The 22,598-nt window shown below is 41.2% G+C and overlaps 1 protein-coding gene across 3 annotated transcripts in view; it reads left to right on the top strand.

Moving 5' to 3' along the window:
* LOC126194894 (F-box only protein 22-like) overlaps window positions 1-22,598 on the top strand; it is a 213,153-nt gene that overhangs the window by 87,211 nt on the left and 103,344 nt on the right. For all 3 annotated transcript variants that reach the window (XM_049933246.1, XM_049933247.1, XM_049933245.1), the window contains exons 4-5: window positions 3,174-3,289; window positions 3,693-3,946. In XM_049933246.1, the coding sequence (XP_049789203.1) occupies window positions 3,174-3,289; window positions 3,693-3,946 (370 nt within the window). The remainder of the gene's footprint in view (window positions 1-3,173; window positions 3,290-3,692; window positions 3,947-22,598) is intronic.

Raw genomic sequence — 22,598 nt, 5'->3', positions numbered from 1 at the left:
ACTGTTGCCCTTGCAACTACTGAAAAGGCTGCTGCCCCTCTTCAGGAACCACAAATTTGTCTGCCTCTCAACAGATACCCCTCCATTGTAGTTGTCCCTATGTTAGATCTATCTGTATCGCTGAGGCACGCGAGCCTCTCCACCAATGGCAAAGTCCATTGTTCATGGGGGGGGGGGGGGGGGGTTAAGAGTTATTGATTCTTATATGTTACGTTTTATTGATCAGTATTGCAAAAATTATTTATAATCATTTTTAACTAGTTTTGACTAAAGGAGCTAGCCATCTCCAGATCAAAAATGTTTATTGCTGTGTCTAATCAACGGGCTGGTAGGTTACACATTGCCATCGATAAAATACATACATGGGCGAAAAAGCTTGGCTGTGAATGAGGTTAGGCACAAATCCGTATTTTATAGATGACAATGTGTGTCCAATTGGCCTGGTGCTGAGTCGCAGAGATGTTTTTCTGATTGATATTAAGATGGCTAGTTGTTGTAGCTGAAACTAATCGTGAATGATTCTTCATAATGTTTGCAATTTTCATTAGTAAAGGATTATTTATAACAATCCATAACTTTTAAGAAGTTATTGTTTGATAGGACACATCCCAAGGCATCGAGGAACAAGGTATTGTCTGGTTCATGTGTTTGGTAGTGGAAAGAAATGTTGTGTGTGTGTGTGTGTAGGGGGGCGGGGGGGGGGGGGGGGGAGGGATAAAAATTGTAAGGAAACCAAGGCATGAATACAGTAAGTTCAGTAGGTTGCGATAGTAATCCAGAGATGAAGATGCTTGCATCTCCTGGCTAATTTAGTGTAAAGAGCTCTATCAAACCAGTCTTCGGAATTACGATAACAGCAGCAGAAACTGCGTGGTGGAACAACTCTTTCTATATTTCTGACTTTTGGAAATCTGCGCCATTAACCTATCTTTTAATATTGCTGTTGTGTTTGTTGCCGCATTTGCACTTGGACTGGACATGTTTAACCTCTTCCTCTTTGTTCCAGTGGTTTTGCTCTGTTCTCAGTTTTTCCTGTTAGTGTACTGTATTTCTGCAGCGGTTGTTCTGTTTAAGTCATCTGCCCTTCTGACGGGCGATTCTAGAAGTCTGTCAAGGGAGGGGTGGGGCTAAAGGGGGAGGGGGGAGGGGTTGGGGAAATGGAATATCACTTAACAAAAGGAGAGTTGGACTTCTCCACCAACAAATTGGTAAAATATGGCATTGCTTTAAGTAGTTTTTGGTAACTGTTTTGGAGTTCAGGGAAAAAATCTGCATTAATAAACAATAAGATGCCCATTTTAAGTTAAATGACATTTATTAGTTTAAATTGTAAGCTATTTGCTGCTCTTATTCTTTTGTTAAACCTATATTGCTACATAATTATAAAAAAAAGATTGAATCTGTTGGAGTAATACATTCGCTGATTTATGAAGTTATTTTATCCAGTGTAATGAAATTTTCCTTTTGATTCTCATACCTTTTTGGCAATCTCCTCTGAAGCCTTCACTAATTTCGTTCGGTCGTGATGGATTTCCTTTCTTGCCTCATTTTGTTTGTGCTCTGATTCTTCTAGCTTGTGTCAGGCAGCCTCTTTCAGTTCCTTTGTGTATTTAGCTATCATCCTTCCTAGATGGACTTACATCTTTATTACATTGTGTTGTCATACATCTGTTTCTGTATGAATGTCATCATTGGTTGGATCTTTTGCGCTTTCTTGGCATTTCTAGTAATGACACACGTTTCATATTTCTGATCTTTTTCTGCACCTTCTGTTAATTGCCTGTTTCTTCCTTTTCTCTCACTTCAGCCACCTTTTTCGCCTTCCTTCCACAAGTTATGCTACATGAATGGCCTTCAAAAAACTTGAAAGCAAATTTCTATTTACAGAGTTTTCAGAGAATACCAATATGTTTTGGTTATATGTAAAGTCAGGAAAGTGATTGGAATTATCTAGGTGGTTGTTTATTCACCAAATTAAAACTATGAAGCTTCCTGGCAGATTATAAGTGTGTGCAGACCGAGACTTGAATTGGGACCTTTGCCTTTTGCAGGCAAGTGCTCTGCCGACTGAGCTACCCAAGCATGACCCACAAACTGCCCTCACAGTTGTAATTCCTCCAGTACTTCGTCGCCTACCTTCCAATCTTCATAGAAGCTCTCCTGCAAATCTTGCAGAACCAGCACTCCTGGAAGAAAGGATATTGTGGACACATGGCTTAGCCACAGCCTGGGGGATGTTTCCAAAATGAAATTTTCACACTACAGTGGAGTGTTGCTGATGTGAAACTTCCTGGCAGATTAAAACTGTGTGCCAGACCAAGACTTGAACTCAGGACCTTTGCCTTCGGCAATATCCTTTCTTCCAGGAGTGCTAGTTCTGCAAGGTACGCAGGAGAGCTTCTGTGAAGTTGGGAAGGCAGGAGACGAGATACTGGCAGATTAAAACTGTGAGGATGGGTCTTGAGTCATGCTTGGGCAGCTCATTCAGTAGAGCGATTGCCCCTGAAAGGCAAAGGTTTCGAATTGGAGTCTCAGTCCAGTGCACTGTATTAATATGTCAGGAAGTTTCATATCAGCGCACACTCCGATGTCGAGTGAAAACCCCCAGGCTGTGGCTAAGCCATGTCTCTGCAATATCCTTTCTTCCAGGAGTGCTAGATCTGCATGGTTCACAGGAGAGCTTTTGCGAAACTTTGAAGGTAGAAGATAAGGCACTGGCAGAATTAAAGCTGTGAGAATGGGTTGTGAGTCGTGGTCGGGTAGCTCAGTCGGTAGACCCCTTGCCCGTGAAAGGCAAAGGTCCCGAGTTGCAGATCAGTCCAGCACATATTTTTAATCAGCCAGTAAGTTTCATATCATCACACACTCCATTGTAGAGTTAAAATTTCATTATGGAAATTGAAACTATTGCTGAATTTTTAAAACTTGGCTTTTGAAACTTTTCATCTGTGATAACGATGCAACTTACTATTAACTTGGGTATTTTCTCTTTAGTGAGCCAGATATGTTTTTGTTTTTATTATATTTATTGTGTGATTTTCAGTAAATGATTACTAAAAAAAATTATAAACAAAAGTGAGTGTGATACATCTAACCTATGCCTTAAAGAATGGAATCCAAAACTTAATTATACAGTGTTTGCTCGTTTTTGTATGTGTGTTCTTTTGTTGCAGTTATCTGATGTTACTAGCTGCATGGGTGAATACATCACTACAGCGTATGGACTCTTACGCCTTGTTTTTAATTATTTGCCAATGAAGGATCTTAGAACAGCAGCACACGTTTGCCGGTATGGACTTTATTGCAAATTGGTGTATCTGACATTTCTTCTCAGCTACACACACACACACACACACACACACACACACACACACACACACACATTGGACAGATTAGTTTCTTAAGAGAGTAAAACAATTGTTGTGATGAAATTATGTAAGATTAATGTCCAACACCCTTCTTTTCATCAGTGTTTATGTTAAAAATTTGGCGTATTGCATGACTTTTTATTTTATTTCCCCCCCCCCCCCCCAAGTAGTTAACTTATTATGAGAGGAAGGAGAATATTCTAGCAGATATGCATGTATTTCGCATGAATTTGGCAGGAAATGGTGTGCTTGTAGTGCCTAAATATAGTGTTGGAACACATTAAACATTCAGCAATCACTGGACCTTTCTCCTCTTTTCTCAAGGGCGTGGAAGGAAGCTGCAGAACATGAGAAATTAAAACGTGAAAATATTGACTGGTCATTTTGGAGGAAGACTACATCCAGCACTTTACTTAATCTGGTCAATGTTGCATTCCGAAGGGAAACATTCTGTCCATCACAGGTGTGCCTGTCATTTATGTGTGGACGTGGTGTGGAACCCCATATTGAATGTGGGAAAGGCATTGCTAGTTGCCCTTATTCTACAAAAAGGGTAGCATGTGGTAACACTCATTGTGGTAAGTAAGCCTTATGCAATTACATTACTGAAATGTGTGTACACACACACACACACACACACACACACACACACACACACACACACACACACACACGCTGGAACATTGCTCCTTACTTTCCCGGCTGTTCTTTTTCTCAGGTCTAAGATGATGCTTTTTGAAATATCTTGTGATGTTTATTGACAAAGCAGATATCTAGATATAGTTTAATAGTATTGTTAGTAGTGATGATTCTTATAATGTGTGTACTTTGTAGATGGTAACATTGGGGAATAAGGGGGATAGAATTTGTGTGTTTCAAAAAGTGGATTTGATCTTTTGCTACATTTATAATGAAAAGAAGATTTATATGCAAATAGTTCATCTTCTAGCACAAATGACTTTTTAGTGAGTGTGCTGTATGTATAACATGAGTTTCTGAAGAGATTGGCAATGGAATTCTATTGAAAATATTCTTTTTAATGGCTAATAAGGGAAACATTCCACGTAGGAAAAATATATCTAAAAACAAAGATGATGTGACTTACCAAATGAAAGTGCTGGCAGGTCGATAGACACACAAACGAACACAAACATACATACAAAATTCAAGCTTTCGCAACAAACTGTTGCCTCATCGGGAAAGAGGGAAGGAGAGGGAAAGACGAAAGGATGTGGGTTTTAAGGGAGAAGGTAAGGAGTCATTCCAATCCCGGGAGCGGAAAGACCTACCTTAGGGGGAAAAAAGGACGGGTATACACTCGCACACACACACATATCCATCCACACATATACAGACACAAGCAGACATCTCACAAGCAGACATATATGTCTGCTTATGAGATGTCTGCTTGTGTCTGTATATGTGTGGGTGGATATGTGTGTGTGTGCGAGTGTATACCCGTCCTTTTTTGGGCCAAACTTTAAATATGTCTGCTTGTGTCTGTATATGTGTGGATGGATATGTGTGTGTGTGCGAGTGTATACCTGTCCTTTTTTCGCCCTAAGGTAAGTCTTTCCGCTCCCGGGATTGGAATGACTCCTTACTCTCTCCCTTAAAACCCACATCCTTTCGTCTTGCCCTCTCCTTCCCTCTTTCCTGATGAGGCAACAGTTTGTTGCGAAAGCTTGAATTTTGTGTGTATGTTTGTGTTTGTTTGTGTGTCTGTCGACCTGCCAGCACTTTCATTTGGTAAGTCACATCATCTTTGTTTTTAGATATATTTTTCCTACGTGGAATGTTTCCCTCTATTATAACCATATATATATATATATAGAGGGAAACATTCCACGTGGGAAAAATATATCCAAAAACAAAGATGATGTGACTTACCAAACGAAAGCGCTGGCACGTCGATAGACACACAAACATACACACAAAATTCAAGCTTTCGCAACAAACTGTTGCCTCATCAGGAAAGAGGGAAGGAGAGGGAAAGACGAGAGGATGTGGGTTTTAAGGGAGAGGGTAAGGAGTCATTCCAATCCCGGGAACGGAAAGACTTACCTTAGGGGGGAAAAAAGCACGGGTATACACTCGCACACACACACATATCCATCCACACATATACAGACACAATATATATATAACAGAGGGAAACATTCCACGTGGAAAAAATATATCTAAAAAGAAAGATGATGAGACTTACCAAACAAAAGCGCTGGCAGGTCGATAGACACACAAACAAACACAAATATACACACAAAATTCAAGCTTTCGCAACAAACTGTTGCCTCATCAGGAAAGAGGGAAGGAGAGGGAAAGACGAAAGGATGTGGGTTTTAAGGGAGAGGGTAAGGAGTCATTCCAATCCCGGGAGCGGAAAGACTTACCTTAGGGGGAAAAAAGGACAGGTATACACTCGCACACACACACATATCCATCCACACATACAGACACAAGCAGACATATTTTGTGTGTTCGTTTGTGTCAGTTTGTGTGTCTATCGACCTGCCAGCGCTTCGTTTGGTAAGTCACATCATCTTTTTTATATATATATATATATATATATATATATATATATATATATATATATATAGAGGGAAACTTCCACGTGGGAAAAATATATGTAAAAGCAAAGATGATGTGACTTTCCGAACGAAAGCGCTGGCAGGTCGATAGACACACAAACACACACACAAAATTCAAGCTTTCGCAACAAACTGTTGCCTCATCAGGAAAGAGGTGAAGGAGAGGGAAAGACGAAAGGATGTGGGTTTTAAGGGAGAGGGTAAGGAGTCATTCCAATCCCGGGAGCGGAAATAATTACCTTAGGGGGAAAAAAGGACAGGTATACACTCACACACACGCACATAGCCATCCACACATATACAGACACAAGCAGACGTATTTAAAGTCTTTAAATATGGTCTTTAACTATGTCTGCTTGTGTCTGTATATGTGTGGATGGATATGTGCGTGTGTGTGAGTGTATACCTGTCCTTTTTTTCCCCCTAAGGTAAGTCTTTCCGCACCCGGGATTGTAATGACTCCTTACCCTCTCCCTTAAAACCCACATCCTTTCGTCTTTCCCTCTCCTTCCCCTCTTGCCGATGAGGCAACAGTTTGTTGCGAAAGCTTGAATTTTGTGTGTGTTTGTGTTTGTTTGTGTGTCTATCGACCTGCCAGCGCTTTCGTTCGGTAAGTCACATCATCTTTGTTTATATATATATATATATATATATATATATATATATATATATATATATATATATATACATACAAATGATTGAAGCGATTTCACAGCTCTACAATAACTTTATTATTTGAGATATTTTCACAATGCTTTGCACACACATACAAAAACTCAAAAAGTTTTTTTAGGCGTTCACAAATGTTCGATATGTGCCCCTTTAGTGATTCGGCAGACATCAAGCCGATAATAAAGTTCCTCCCACACTCGGCGCAGCATGTCCCCATCAATGAGTTCGAAAGCATCGTTGATGCGAGCTCGCAGTTCTGGCACGTTTCTTGGTAGAGGAGGTTTAAACACTGTATCTTTCACATAACCCCACAGAAAGAAATCGCATGGGGTTAAGTCAGGAGAGCATGGAGGCCATGACATGAATTGCTGATCATGATCTCCACCACGACCGATCCATCGGTTTTCCAATCTCCTGTTTAAGAAATGCCGTTCATCATGATGGAAGTGCGGTGGAGCACCATCCTGTTGAAAGATGAAGTCGGCGCTGTCGGTCTCCAGTTGTGGCATGAGCCAATTTTCCAGCATGTCCAGATACACGTGTCCTGTAACGTTTTTTTCGCAGAAGAAAAAGGGGCCGTAAACTTTAAACCGTGAGATTGCACAAAACACGTTAACTTTTGGTGAATTGCGATTTTGCTGCACGAATGCGTGAGGATTCTCTACCGCCCAGATTTGCACATTGTGTCTATTCAGTTCACCATTAAGAAAAAATGTTGCTTCATCACTGAAAACAAGTTTCGCACTGAACGCATCCTCTTCCATGAGCTGTTGCAACCGCGCCGAAAATTCAAAGCGTTTGACTTTGTTATCGGGTGTCAGGGCTTGTAGCAATTGTAAACGGTAAGGCTTCTGCTTTAGCCTTTTCCGTAAGATTTTCCAAACCGTCGGCTGTGGTACGTTTAGCTCCCTGCTTGCTTTATTCGTCGACTTCCGCGGGCTATTCGTGAAACTTGCCCGCACGCATTCAACCATTTCTTCGCTCACTGCAGGCCGACCCGTTGATTTCCCCTTACAGAGGCATCCAGAAGCTTTAAACTGCGCATACCAATGCCGAATGGAGTTAGCAGTTGGTGGATCTTATATCTATCCACACATATACAGACACAAGCAGACATATGTAAAGGCAAAGAGTTTGGGCAGAGATGTCAGTCGAGGCGGAAGTATAGAGGCAAAGAAGTTGTTGAATGACAGGTGAGGTATGAGGCAACAGTTTGTTACGAAAGCTTGAATTTTGTGTGTATGTTTGTGTGTCTGTCGACCTGCCGGCACTTTCATGTGGTAAGTCACATCATCTTTGTTTTTAGATATATTTTTCCTACGTGGAATGTTTCCCTGTATTATATATAAAAACAAAGATGATGTGACTTACCAAATGAAAGTGCTGGCAGGTCGACAGACACACAAACATACACACAGAATTCAAGCTTTCGCAACAAACTGTTGCCTCATTTGGAAAGAGGGAAGGAGAGGGAAAGACGAAAGGATGTGGGTTTTAAGGGAGAGGGTAAGGAGTCATTCCAATCCCGGGATCGGAAAGACTTACCTTAGGGGGAAAAAAGGACGGGTATACACTCGCACACACACAGATATCCATCCACACATATACAGACACAAGCAGACATATTTAAAGACAAAGAGTTTGGGCAGTATATATATATAATGTCAGTCTCCAGAATGCTATTTGATAATTTTTGATACAGAACATATGAAAAATGTTGGGCAAATTGAAGGTTATATAAAACTGGTACAGTTAGCTTCAAGTCACCCGACTGTGGCATGTTTCACAGATACCAAGAAATAATGGTATTCAAGTATGATCATTCATCTAGCACATACATGTATCAGTCACCAGTATAAAAATTTTTGTTTAATGTGTATATGGTCAAGCTAGAGAAGACATTGTCAGAAAACTGCCTTGGATAATCAGCCTAAAAGCCCGTAAGCAAAAGAAATATTTTAGACTTCCAGGCCACAATTAGACATAATCTTCTTTGATTGTGTCACCAATGAGAGAGGGATTAGCAGTCATGATGCTGTGACAAGAATGATGGTTACCAAAGGTTAAAAGATTATCAAGAAAATTAAGAGATTGTTCTTGAGGAAGAGTCCGTAACAAGCCATTTAAAGGACAAACTGAGCACAGTTACTTCAAAAAATTGTGGTTAAAGCTGAGAGACGTTAATAAACCATCCTGTAGATAAATACATACCAGGTAATGAATGATGCCAAAGACTGACATTGCTTTAATGTTACCATTCAGGGTTCGTTGTTGAAACAGACTACTACACTCTCATTACAAAAGAGGTTGAAGAAAAAGTGACTGATGAAAACTTAATAGAAACCTATGTAATCTTCAGATGGGCTCTGCTAAAAACTTTCAGTAATTTCTACACATGTATCAGGAAGTTTCGGTCATGCGTATTGAATGGATCCCACCTGACATTCAGATTTTTGTGGGTCAGTATGATGTTGAAACTAAAGACAGCAGGCAGAAAGCAGAAATTTTAAATTCTGCATTTCAAAATGTTTGTCCCTTGTTCAGATTAAAAAATGAGAGATTAGTTATATAACAACACAAGTACTGAAAAATAATTTGATTATTCAAAGTTAATGGTTCGCGGTGGAATTCCAGTTAGATTTCATATTGAATACATTCAGGAGGTAGACCGTTTCCTAGCTCATATATGTCAAGAGTATCTTGTACAACAAATAGTGTGACACGACTGGAAGAGAGCACAGGCCAGTCAATTTTGCAGAATGGGTAAAAGGATTGGCGCACAGAATTACAGATCAATATCACTGGTGTTCTTTTGCTACAGGATTGCGGAGTGTATTCTAAGCTCAGTTATTAAGACATTTCTAAAATGTTGTTCATAAATACTATGGAGTACAACTTAAAGAAAATTAGTATATGCCTATCCATTATTAATATTTCATTGAAAGTTTAAACATATGTTTCCATAAATATTGCTGCAGTGACACAGTCACTGGTTGAATACATAATTTATCCTCTGTCCAGTATATTCTTGCACGTTCTGAGCAAGATTAAAATGAATACTGACTTTTCTTTCTCATCAGACAAGAAATTTCTGCGTAACAAATTTATGACAAACATTAACAGAACTTAGGGAGCCCATTTAGTATCACCTCCGCCTTTCAGGTTGTTCCAGGTTGTTGTTGTTGTGGTCTTCAGTCCTGAGACTGTTTTGATGCAGCTCTCCATGCTACTCTATCCTGTGCAAGCTTCTTCATCTCCCAGTACTTACTGCAACCTACATCCTTCTGAATCTGTTAAGTGTATTCATCTCTTGGTCACCCTCTACAATTTTTACCCTCCAAGCTGCCTTCCAATGCTAAATTTGTGATCCCTTGATGCCTCAGAACATGTCCTACCAACTGGTCCCTTCTTCTTGTAAAGTTGTGCCACAAACTCCTCTTCTCCCCAATCGTATTCAGTACCTCCTCATTAGTTATGTGACCTACCCATCTAATCTCCAGCATTCTTCTGTAGCACCACATTTCGAAAGCTTCTATGCTCTTCTTGTCCAAACTATTTATTGTCCATGTTTCACTTCCATACATGGCTACACTCCATACATATACTTTCAGAAACGACTTCCTGACACTTAAATCTACACTCGATGTTAACAAATTTCTCTTCTTCAGAAACGATTTCCTTGCCATTTCCAGTCTACATTTTATATTCTCTCTACTTCGACCATCATCAGTTATTTTGCTCCCCAAATAGCAAACGTCCTTTACTACTTTAAGTGTCTCATTTCCTAATCTAATTCCCTCAGCATCACCCAACTTAATTCGACTACATTCCATTATCTTCGTTTTGCTTTTGTTGATGTTCATCTTATATCCTCCTTTCAAGACACTGTCCATTCCGTTCAACTGCTCTTCCAAGTCCTTTGCTGTCTCTGACAGAATTACAATGTCATCGGCGAACCTCAAAGTTTTTATTTCTTCTCCATGGATTTTAATACCTACTCCGAATTTTTCTTTCCTGTCCTTTACTACTTGCTCAATATACAGATTGAATAACATTGGGGAGAGGCTACAACCCTGTCTCACTCCCTTCCCAACCGCTGCTTCCCTTTCATGCCCCTCGACTCTTATAACTGCCATCTGGTTTCTGTACAAATCGTAAATAGCCTTTTGCTCTCTGTATTTTACCCCTGCCACCTTCAGAATTTGAAAGAGAGTATTCCAGTCAACATTGTCAAAAGCTTTCTCTAAGTCTACAAATACTAGAAATGTAGGTTTGCCTTTCCTTAATCTATTTTCTAAGATAAGTCGTAGGGTCAGTATAGCCTCACGTGTTCCAATATTTCTATGGAATCCAAACTGATCTTCCCCGAGGTCGGCTTCTACCAGTTTTTCCATTCGTCTGTAAAGAATTCGGGTTAGTATTTTGCAGCTATGACTTATTAAACTGATAATTCAGTAATTTTCACATCTGTCAGCACCTGCTTTCTTTGGGATTGCAATTATTATATTCTTTAAGTCGGAGGATATTTCACCTGTCTCATACATCTTGCTCACCAGATGGTAGAGTTTTGTCAGGACTGGCTCTCCCAAGGCCGTCAGTAGTTCCAATGGAATGTTGTCTACTCCCGGGGCCTTGTTTCGACTCGGGTCTTTCAGTGCTCTGTCAAACTCTTCACGCAATATCTTATCTCCCATTTCATCTTCATCTACATCCTCTTCCATTTCCATAATATTTTCCTCAAGTACATCGCCCTTGTACAGACCCTCTATATACTCCTTCCACCTTTCTGCTTTCCCTTCTTTGCTAAGAACTGGGTTTCCATCTGAGCTCTTGATATTCATACAAGTGGTTCTCTTATCTCCAAAGGTCTCTTTAATTTTCCTGTAGGCAGTATCTATCTCGCCCCTAGTGAGATAAGCCTCTAAATCCTTACATTTGTCCTCTAGCCATCCCTGCTTAGCCATTTTGCACTTTCTGTCGATCTCATTTTTGAGACGTTTGTATTCCCTTTTGCCTGCTTCATTTACTGCATTTTTATATTTTCTCCTTTCATTAATTAAATTCAATATTTCTTCTGTTACCCAAGGATTTCTATTAGGCCTCGTCTTTTTACCTACTTGATCCCCTGCTGCCTTCACTACTTCATCCCTCAGAGCTACCCATTCTTCTTCTACTGTATTTCTTTCCCCCATTCCTGTCAATTGTTCCCTTATGCTCTCCCTGAAACTCTCTACAACCTCTGGTTCTTTCAGTTTATCCAGGTCCCATCTCCTTAAATTCCCATCTTTTTGCAGTTTCTTCAGTTTCAATCAGCAGTTCATAACCAATAGATTGTGGTCAAATCCACATCTGCCCCTGGAAATGTCTTACAATTTAAAACCTGGTTCCTAAATCTCTGTCTTACCATTATATAATCTATCTGATACCTATTAGTATCTCCAGGATTCTTCCATGTATACAACCTTCTTTTATGATTCTTGAACCAAGTGTTAGTTATGATTAAGTTATGCTCTGTGCAAAATTCTACCAGACGGCTTTCTCTTTCATTTCTCTCCTCCAATCCATATTCACCCATATTCCAGGTATGCCACCAGACTTCATCTAATGGTTAGCTCATTTACTGTTGCTATAACTTTGGGCTGCATATGCACATATATGTACGTCCAGCTCATGTCTGTAATACTGCTGAATGCTCACCTGGAACAACATAATGTATGTGCTCATAAAATCTGTTAGCAATAAAATTACCAACCCTGTGGTTATTTACATGTTTGTCATCTCAATTGTTCAAAGTTCAAATTAAGATGATCATTCTGTCACAGTGTATGTGTTTCCTCTACGGGTTGTTGCGTTACTCTGTCTTTTCTGTTGTGTCTGCACATTATAGACATTTTCACTGTTGTACAGGTATTCTAACAAATGTAATTGGTGTAACAAACTAAATAAATCATAGTTACATTATTACTGTGTAATGAGCCACCAGAGACTATGGGTTCCTTGTACCAAAATACTCAGAAAATGTCACTTAACTTTTGTAACCCCTCGTCATCAGTGGAGGCCAAGTTTGTGAGTTCGTGAAATGGCTTCTGGTGCAGTACACCACTAAGACAATTTCTTTTTTTCTTTATTGCACAGATATGCCCCAGGGTCAGGTAACAGGATAGGAGAATGAAAGTTCTACAAATTAGTAACAAAATCACTTAAATGAGTTAAAAAGGGTTACTTGTCTTTGTGAGTTGTTGAATGATAGTCTGCAACACTGCATGTAATATAACACAAAAAAGGCCCTCAATGGCTAAGTGCAATTAATCATAGGTACACTTCACAGTACATAGCAAATGCAATTTGCAACAACTGTTCGTCCACTTCTAAGAGTTCACCAAACGATGTTCCCTGTCTAAATCAGCCCTGGATGATGATCTATAACTGAGTGGGTGAGAGCTGCTCTTCTCTCTTCTGAGTAGGCTTCTGTCCATTGTCTTCTGGTCACTGGCAGATTGTACTCAGCCAGCAGTTGGCTGAGGTGAAGACAATATCTTCATCCTCTGCACCATCCATGTTGCTGGTTGAACTTGGACAAGTTGTAAATCTCTATGGCACTAAAACCAACTTGCATCTTAGCACGTGTGGTGCTTTTGGCCTGGCTGTGTCTTGTTTGGATGACACAGCATTAACAGCATCCAAAATTTTGCCAGTGGAGTTCAAATTTGTCCCTTCCAAGTTGAGAAGTAAAAGCTTCTGTTTCCACAATGTGCAGAGAGCATATTACGTACATCTGAAAAAGAAATGGAAATGAATTGGACTGTAGGATTAAGATTACATAACAAACATAGCATGGCCCAAGGTGACAAAGGAAATTAAAAGTAAATTATGCAGTTCAGGAGAGGTCATTTTAAAAGTCGACTGAAGGTGCTGCAAAAAGAAAAAAAAGTCCTAGTCATCGGCAGTTTCATTATATGGGGAAAATCCTGATGGAGGTGCTATGGAGCATTGAGATAATAAGAGCTGTATGTCATTTCTGTAGAATACCAGCTACTGGTGGTGCTGTTCCTCTTGATGCTTATGGACCTATAGTTGCGTCGGATCCATAGTGAATTGTAACTACCGTGCCTGACACAGAAGTCATCATTGCCACCATTGTTGTTGCTACTTAACATGAATTTAATGAGCTAGACACCAGTATGGACAACACTCTTTGCTGCAGGGAAACAGAAGTCCAAAAGTTACTGAATCACTGTAAATTGAGAGAAACACTGTCTTGTAACTAATACGCTTATTATTCACAGGTTGTCCATGAACTGAGCAAAGTCAATCCAAGCATCATATGCCATCATCCAAGTATCATACGCTACAAAACAGTCCTAATTGCCAACATGGTCTATAGTGGGTGTCTAGATATCAGTATGCATGTGGGCTAGCTATAAAGTTTTAATTATCACCACAAAAAAAAAGCTGTGAAACTAGGTAGTGGTGTTAGTTCATTCCATATCTGCGTATGCATCCTACAATGTAACACATTTTTCCCAATCAAACAAGGGAAAAACCAGGATGAAATAATGACAGTATTACGGAAAAGATAATTGCTATTCACTATATAGTGGAGATGCTTAGATGCAGATAGGCACAATGACAAGATTGTCAAACAAAACTTTCGGTCTAACAGGCCTTCATCAGAATAAACACACACACACACACCCGCGCAACCACAGTCTCTGGTTGACAAGACATTACTGCGAGCAGCTGTACTTGAAGGGAGAGACAAACTGGGTGGTGAGGATAAGGAGGAGGCTGGAGCAGGGGAGGGGGAGGAATAGCAGGGTAGATGTTGGGGATGGTAAAATGCTGCTTGTGGGAGTACACAGGGACAAGATGGGGAGAGGGTAGGGCAGCTAGGTGCAATCAGAAGGTTAGATGGAGGGCAGCAGAAAAGGAGAGAAGTAAAAAGACACTGAGTGCGTTGGTGGAATAGGGGGCTGAGAAGTGCTGGAATGAGAACGGGGGAGGGGATAGGTGGTGTAATCTCCCCCCCCCCCCCTCTTTCCTACATGCAGCTATTGTCCACATTAGTCTTCTTTGAAGGTTTGACTGGAGCGAAGATTACAATAAACTTTCTAGTTTGTTCCATAAAAACACCGGAGAACTGCCGGATATCAGTAACGTTAAAGACGACCTGGGTCTGCGTAAATCAGGTGTTTACAAAATTCCGTGTGAATGCGGCAAATCATATGAGGGCCGTTCAGAAAGTAACCTCCGGTTGATTTAAAAAAATACACCAAGTTAAATAAAAATATTTTAATATATACATCTTACAACTACATCTTTGCACTATTTTTCTACATAGTCTCCATAGCGATTGAGGCACTTATCGTATCTCTTCACAAGCTTTGAAATTCCTTCTGCATAAAAATCACCCGCTTGTGCCTGGAACCAGCCTGTGACCGCATCTTTGAGCTCTTCGTCGTCATCAAACCGCTGTGACCCGAGCCATTTCTTCAAATGCATGAAGAGGTGATAATCACTTGGCGCCAGGTCTGGGCTGTAAGGTGGATGGTTGATAATGTCCCACTTGAAGGACTCAAGAAGGGCCGTTGTTCTGCGAGCAGAGTGAGGACGGGCGTTATCGTGCAAAAAAACGATACCGGAAGTCAGCATACCACGGCGTTTGTTCTGTATAGCCCATCGTAACTTTTTTATTGTTTCACAGTACACGTCTTGATTAATGGTCGTACCACGTTCCATGAATTCAACCAACAACACCCCTTTGGCATCCCAAAACACCGTTGCCATCAGTTTTCTGGCAGAAAAATCTTGCGAGGCTTTTCTTGGTTTGGTAGGCGAATTTGAATGTGCCCACATCTTTGATTGTTCTTTTGTCTCAGGGTTCACGTACTTAATCCAGGTTTCGTCACCGGTCACGATTCTGTTTAACAATGGTTCTCCTTCGTCCTCATAACGTGACAGAAAGTCTAATGCAGAGGCCATTCTTTGAGTTTTGTGGTGGTCGGTAAGAATTTTGGGCACCCATCGTGCACAGAACTTACGGTAACCCAATCTTGCTGTCACTATCTCGTACAAGAGAGTCTTAGAAATCTGTGGAAAACCAGTAGACAACTCCGACATTGAGAAACGTCGATTTTCACGAACTTTTGCATCAACTGTCTGAACGAGTTCGTCAGTCACCAATGATGGTCTACCACTCCTCTCTTCATCATGAACGTTTTCTTGTCCACTTTTAAATAAACGTACCCATTCACGGACAACTCCTTCACTCATAACTCTTGGTCCGTACACGGCACAAAGCTCACGATGAATAGCTGCTGCAGAATATCCTTTGGCTGTAAAAAACCTTATGACAGCACACACTTCACATTTGGCGGGGTTTTCTATTGCAGCACACATTTCAAACTGCCACAAAAACTAAACTAGCGCAGGTACGACGTTCACTCGACCACAGCTTGATGCCGACTGACCTGTTGAGTGCGCTAACGCACAGATGGCGTCGCTACTGCCCCCACAACCCGCACTGTGACCAATCGGAGTTTACTTTCTGAACCACCCTCGTATATAGGGCAAACAACACGAACTGTGGAGGAACGCATTGTGGAACACCAACGGCATACTCGCCTTCTCCAACCCACGAAGTCCGCAATCGCCGAACATTGTATTTCCACAGACAATTCCATAAATTACAATGACACAAAAATGTTGGCCCATACATTAAACTTTTGGAGCTCGATTATCAATGAATGTGTGGAAATAAGATTGTCTGACAACGAGACTCTCATCAGTCAAGATAACGGTTATCAGCTAAACTCTGCTTGGAATCCTGTTGTAGAGAAACTTTGTAGTCGACGTAGTTATCTGCATAAAGATGGAAATCGACCTGATACCGATACGCCAGGCTTTCACGGTGGAGGGTGCGAGGTGCAGTGCACGGAACCATTATGAATGCGCACGCTGAGCAGCGCATGCGCAATGTCACCTCAGTACGGCTTTAAATAGCGGAGCTCAGCACGTACTCGCCAGTACTACTACAGTGGCACTCGCCTGAAGATGGCCAGAAGACTCTGCGCCGAAATATCGTGGCAGGACGTTACTGATATCCGGCAGTTCTCCCGTGTTTTTATGGAACAATCAGTACGCCGGGAAAGCTTTAAACATCACAACTTTCTAGTGTACTTGTCTTTTTGAATAGAGTTGGCTCCAGTTATTTTTGTCTAGGGGTCTGATTCTTGAAGCTGAATTTCTCGCATTTTAAGTCCTCATGGTTGAATTGATCTAAATAAATTTTAAGATTGTTGTTGCATAATTTTTGTTGTTACATAATTTTTGTTGTTACATTAATATATTTTATAACATTTTAATATATCATACAGTCTTTTGACTTTTTACATTAACAAAGCTGAAATTACACTGTTCGCACAAAATACAAAAATACATCCAATTGCATCAGAGGCATGCTTACTACTGTCTCACTCAGTGGAAATAACAATATTCCAAAGGTTTTACAACTTTTCTTCACAAATGAATTTCTATTAGTTTCAATTATTTCTATATAAATGAATCCAAAAATAAACATAATAAGCTGTACTAGATTGCGTAATTAATAATAGAAATTATATGTATGCCAAATAATTTGTAATTTCAAATGTTTCTAAAAAGAATAATTTTAACTATACATTCAGAACTAGTACTTATCGACTATAATGTCCAAAATAAAGTAATTCCTTTTCATAAATTTTAGCATGAAATATAACATATTGTGTATAAAATTATACGAAAGTTTTCAGAAAATCAGGTGAGATAATATTGACCTGTCCAAAATTCGAAAAATAATACTGGTATTGACAACTACTGTTGAGTAAAAGTAATCCTAGAGGAGGATGTCCCATTACAGTGGGTCAAAGGCAATGACTAACAAAGGTTGAGGCCAGGAGGATTGCAAGAATGTACAATATAGTGTAGGCAGAGTTCCCACATGCGCGATTCAGAAAAGCTGGTGTTGGTGGGGAGGATCCAGTTGGCACAGGCTCTGAAGCTGTCATTGAAATGAAGAGCTTTGGCAGCGTGCTCAGCAACTGAGTGGTCCAGCTATTTATAGGCCTCAGTTTGTTGGTGGCCATTCATGGGGTCAGACAGCCTGTTGGTTGCCATGCCCACATGGAATGCAGCACAATGGTTGCAGCTTAGATTGTAGATCACATGACTTGTTTAACAGGTAGTCTTGTCTTTGATGGGATAGATGATGCTTGTGACTGGACTGGAGTAGGTGGTGGTGAGAGGATGTTTGGCATAGGTCTCCCATTGAGGTCTGTTATAGGGCTATGAGTCTTGGGACAGGGATTATGTAAGGATGGACAAAGATATCCTTATATCCCTACAATAGACCTAGATGCAAGACATCCTACCATCACTTTTTGTAGTCCAGTCACAAGCATCCCCTATCCGTTCAAAGGCAGGGCTGTTTGTGAAACCAGCCACTGTCCTGCATTCTACGTGGGCATGACAAACAACAAGCTGTCAGTCCATATGAATGGCTACCGACAAACTGTGGCCAAGGAACAGCTGGACCATCCAGTTGCTGAGCACGCTACCCAACACTATACAGGGTGATTCAAAAAGAATACCACAACTTTAGGAATTTAAAACTCAACAACGACAAAAGGCAGAGCTAAGCACTATCTGTCGGCGAATTAAGGGAGCTATAAAGTTTCATTTAGTTGTACATTTGTTCGCTTGAGGTGCTGTTGACTAGGCGTCAGTGTCAGATGATGCTAAGATGGCGACCGCTCAACAGAAAGCTTTTTGTGTTATTGAATACGGCAGGAGTGAATCGACGACAGTTGTTCAGCGTGCATTTCGAACGAAGTATGGTGTTAAACCTCCTGATAGGTGGTGTATTAAACGTTGGTATAAACAGTTTACAGAGAATGGGTGTTTGTGCAAAGGGAAAAGTTCTGGACGGCCGAGAACGAGTGATGAAAATGTAGCATGCATCCAGCAAGCATTTGTTCGCAGCCCAGGAAAATCGACTCGCAGAGCTAGCAGAGAGCTGCAAATTCCACAATCAACTGTATGGAGAGTCCTAAGAAAAAGGTTAGTTACGAAACCTTATCCGTAACTACCTGAACGTCAACTACCCAAGGCGATGGATCGGCCGCCAGGCAGCCCGTGACAGAGCACTTCATCACTGGCCTCCAAGAAGCCCTGATCTTCCCCCCTGCGATTTTTTCTTATGGGGGTATGTTAAGGATATGGTGTTTCAGCCACCTCTCCCAGCCACCATTGATGATTTGAAACGAGAAATAACAGCAACTATCCAAACTGTTTCACCTGATATGCTACAGAGAGTGTGGAACGAGTTGGAGTATCGGGTTGATATTGCTCGAGTGTCTGGAGGGGGCCATATTGAACATCTCTGAACTTGTTTTTGAGTGAAAAAAACCTTTTTAAATACTCTTTGTAATGATGTATAACAGAAGGTTATATTATGTTTCTTTCATTAAATACACATTTTTAAAGTTGTGGTATTCTTTTTGAATCACCCTGTATTCTTCATTTCACTGACTGCTTCACAGCCTGTGTCATCTGGATTGTACCCACCTACACCAGCTTTTCTGCATTGTGCAGGTGGGAACTCTCCCTACAATATATCCTACATTCCTGTAACCCTCCTGGCCTCAACCCTCATTGTCCTGTATCCACCTGTTCCCTTCCCTGTTCCCATTCCAGCACTTCTCAGCCCTCTATTACACCAGCACACCACTGTCTTTTTACTTCTCTCTTTTTACTATCCCCCCCGCCAGCCCTCCATCTAACCTCCTGACTGCCCCTAGCTACCATACCCTCTCCACACCTCATCTCTGTATGCTCCCACAAGCAGCACTTTACCGTTCCCAACATCTACCCTGCTATCGCTCTCCCTCCCTGCTCTAGCCTCCTCCTTATCCCCACCACCCAGTTTGCTTCTCCCATCATGTGCTGCTGCTCACTGTTTGGCCTTGGCAGCCAGAGACATTTTTTTTTACGGGTGGGGGGGGGGGAGGGGGGGAGTATATTGTCTGTTCTCATGAAGACCTATTTGGCCAAAAGCTTTGTCAGACAGTCTTTTCGTTGTGCCTATGTGCAACTCAGCATCTCCGCTTTATGGTGAGGAGTAGCAACTATCCCTTTCATAATACTGATATTTTTCCCAGTGATGGATGACTTGATGAAGACCTTGGCCATAGAAGTCTGCATTTTGGCTGTTGAGGAGACATACCACCTTGAAAATCACCTGGTTGTCATTTGGGAAATGTTTGCCATGCAATGATTTCTTTATCTGTGAAAGAGTAAAAAGTCATTGGGAGTCATGTCAGGAGAGCACAGATGATGAGGCAAAATTTGATAGTACATGAAGCAGCATGTGTGGCTTGTGTCATGGACCAAAAACAACCCCCTTGAACAGCTTCCAATAACATAATTAGGCAACTTTGGTAATATACACCTGTGTAGTTCGGCCCTTACAAGCATAATCTATTACATTCACACCATGGCAAATCAAAACACACTCAGCATTACGCTGCTTGATGATGGTTCAGTCTTCACCCATTTTAGGAGTGGAGGATAAATAGGTTTCTACTGCTCCTTTGGCACAGAGTCAAAGTGATACACCTCACTAATTGGTTGTGATTAGGCAGCTGAAGGAGTCATTTGGCTTGGCCTCACATAGGTGCCACATTTCCACTGCTGTCTCAGTTCAGCAGTCACAGTACCCTGCAGGTGGCGATCTTAGTCATGTTCAAAATGTTGTGCAAAATGTGAGATATTTTCAATTTTTCCACTACCATTTCAATTGTGATACACTGGTCTTCAGGCAACCAGTCCTCTATTCCTGTTCAGATTCTCAGCATCACATAACCACCGTGTCTTATGATTGTGCATTGTTGCCATACATTTCCACCAACTCGGTATGGATAGTTGCTCTGTTGCTCCCCTGCTTACTTTTTAGTTTCCAATTTATGGTTTTTAATTGTTTTCTGGGCTCCCTGTTCAATGGTAATAGCTGGTACACCTTTACTGCCAAATGGGCAGCATCTGGTGGCAGAAGTTCAAGCACATCCACCAGTATTGGAGGTAGTGAGCTTCTGCAAATCATGTGTTTAGCCTCTCAAGATACTATTTGTGTACAAACTGAAGCCAGTGCCACAAGAGCAGTGTACCATGTCATAGACTGGCCTGCTCAGGGTCACATGGTGTCACCCCATGGTAGAGCATGGAAATAAAAAGACAGTGCAGCACACAAGGTCTCTCATATCTACAAGCAGAACTCCAAGGTTTAAATGTCACCGAAAAATAAATAAAGTTACATAAATAATTTTTTGTTTGATTGAACAGTCTGAGGCTGCACTGCCAGTTCATAGTGTCCAACAGGCTTAATATTTCGTTGATCAGACATGTTGTTCATCAGGTATGCTGACAAACTGAGCTCCTGAGGGCATACGGCCTTCTAATATCCCCTCCGAGCCGCTCCATCTGTGATCCGTGCCTGCTTCAGCAGTCGCAGAGACACCTATCGCATCTGTGATAGTGTTGATGTAAGTTCGCTGTCTGCCCTCATTGTCAGATCACTTTGTTTGCTGAGAATCTTCTTAATTAAACTCGGTGCTGGTTCCCAAGTCTTGTTAATATTATAGCTTCAATCTCGTCTGATGAAATCATCCTTGGTGCAAATTTCTACTGCCTCTCTAAACGACACTGTCTCAGTATTTGCAAGTCTGTGTGAAGATCCTGGTATATTCGTATTCCATAGCGTGATTCTCAGGCAGACAGTGCTGTATGAGTGCTGACTCATTGGCATACATCAGTCGAGTGTGCCTCTGGTGTTCTTGGCAACGATCTTAGATGGTGTGTGATATCTGTCCAATATATGCCTACCCACACTGTCATGGAATCTGGTATACGTTTTCCTTCCAACCGTGATCATCTTGGATGCTTCCCTATAATGCTAGTGTTCTATTGGGTGGGAAAAGACAATTTTTACTCGGTGCTTCTTCAATATGCGTCTGATTTTTCCCGATCGTATACCATCGTGCAGCATAAAGGCAATGACTGCCTCTTCCTCCGTGACATCTTCCATCTCCACAGGTTGTACTGTTGTCGTGGGGCAGAGAATGCACCAAGTCTGCCATACTGGGTACCCATTTTTTCTGAATACAGATCTCAGGTGTTCCAAACTCTCTGGATCTGAAATGGTGTTTGCCTTGTGTACTAGTGGTTTTAGTGCCCCATTCCTGTCCAGTGCAGTGTCTGCATGCAAATACAGGTTAGTGCGTGTTTTCTTCTGATACATACTGTGGTCCAGGGTGCCAACAGTTCTTCTTGTGACCATGACATCCAGTTATGGTAATCTTCCTTTTGCTTTGGTCTCCATAGCGAATTTCATGTTGAGATGTAGGGAGTTCAAATGTGAAAGGAAATCAAGGAGCTTGTCCTTCTGTGTGGCCAGATGACAAACGTATCATCTACCTAATGGAAAAAACACGTGGGTTTCCATTTGGATGAAATCAGGGCTTCCTCTTGGAAATACTCCAATACAAGTATGCAGGTACCCAGAATGGCAGATTAGGTGCGCCCTCCACCCTACCACAACAGTACAACCTGTGGAAACAGAAGTAGTTACGGAGGAAGAGGTGGCTACTGCCTTTATACCATACACTGGTACACTATCAACAAAAATCGGATGCATACTGAAGAAGCACAGAGTAAAAACTGTCTTTTGGTTTCCAAATAAAACACTAGTATTATTGAGAAACATCAAAGGTGATCTCGGGTTGCAGAAGGCCAGCGTATACCAGATTCCACATCAACGTGGGAAGACACATATTGGACGGAAAGTGCACACCGTTGAAGAAGTTGCTGCAGAATTTGTTCTAGTCCTTAGACTTCACTGGGGGCAACATCTGTCGTGTACTAACAATAAACTTGAGAA

Source organism: Schistocerca nitens, chromosome 7, assembly GCF_023898315.1.
Source record: "Schistocerca nitens isolate TAMUIC-IGC-003100 chromosome 7, iqSchNite1.1, whole genome shotgun sequence".
NCBI lineage: Eukaryota > Metazoa > Arthropoda > Insecta > Orthoptera > Acrididae > Schistocerca > Schistocerca nitens.
Note: the sequence above shows the minus strand (reverse complement) of the source record. Positions and strands in the feature narration are given on the sequence as shown.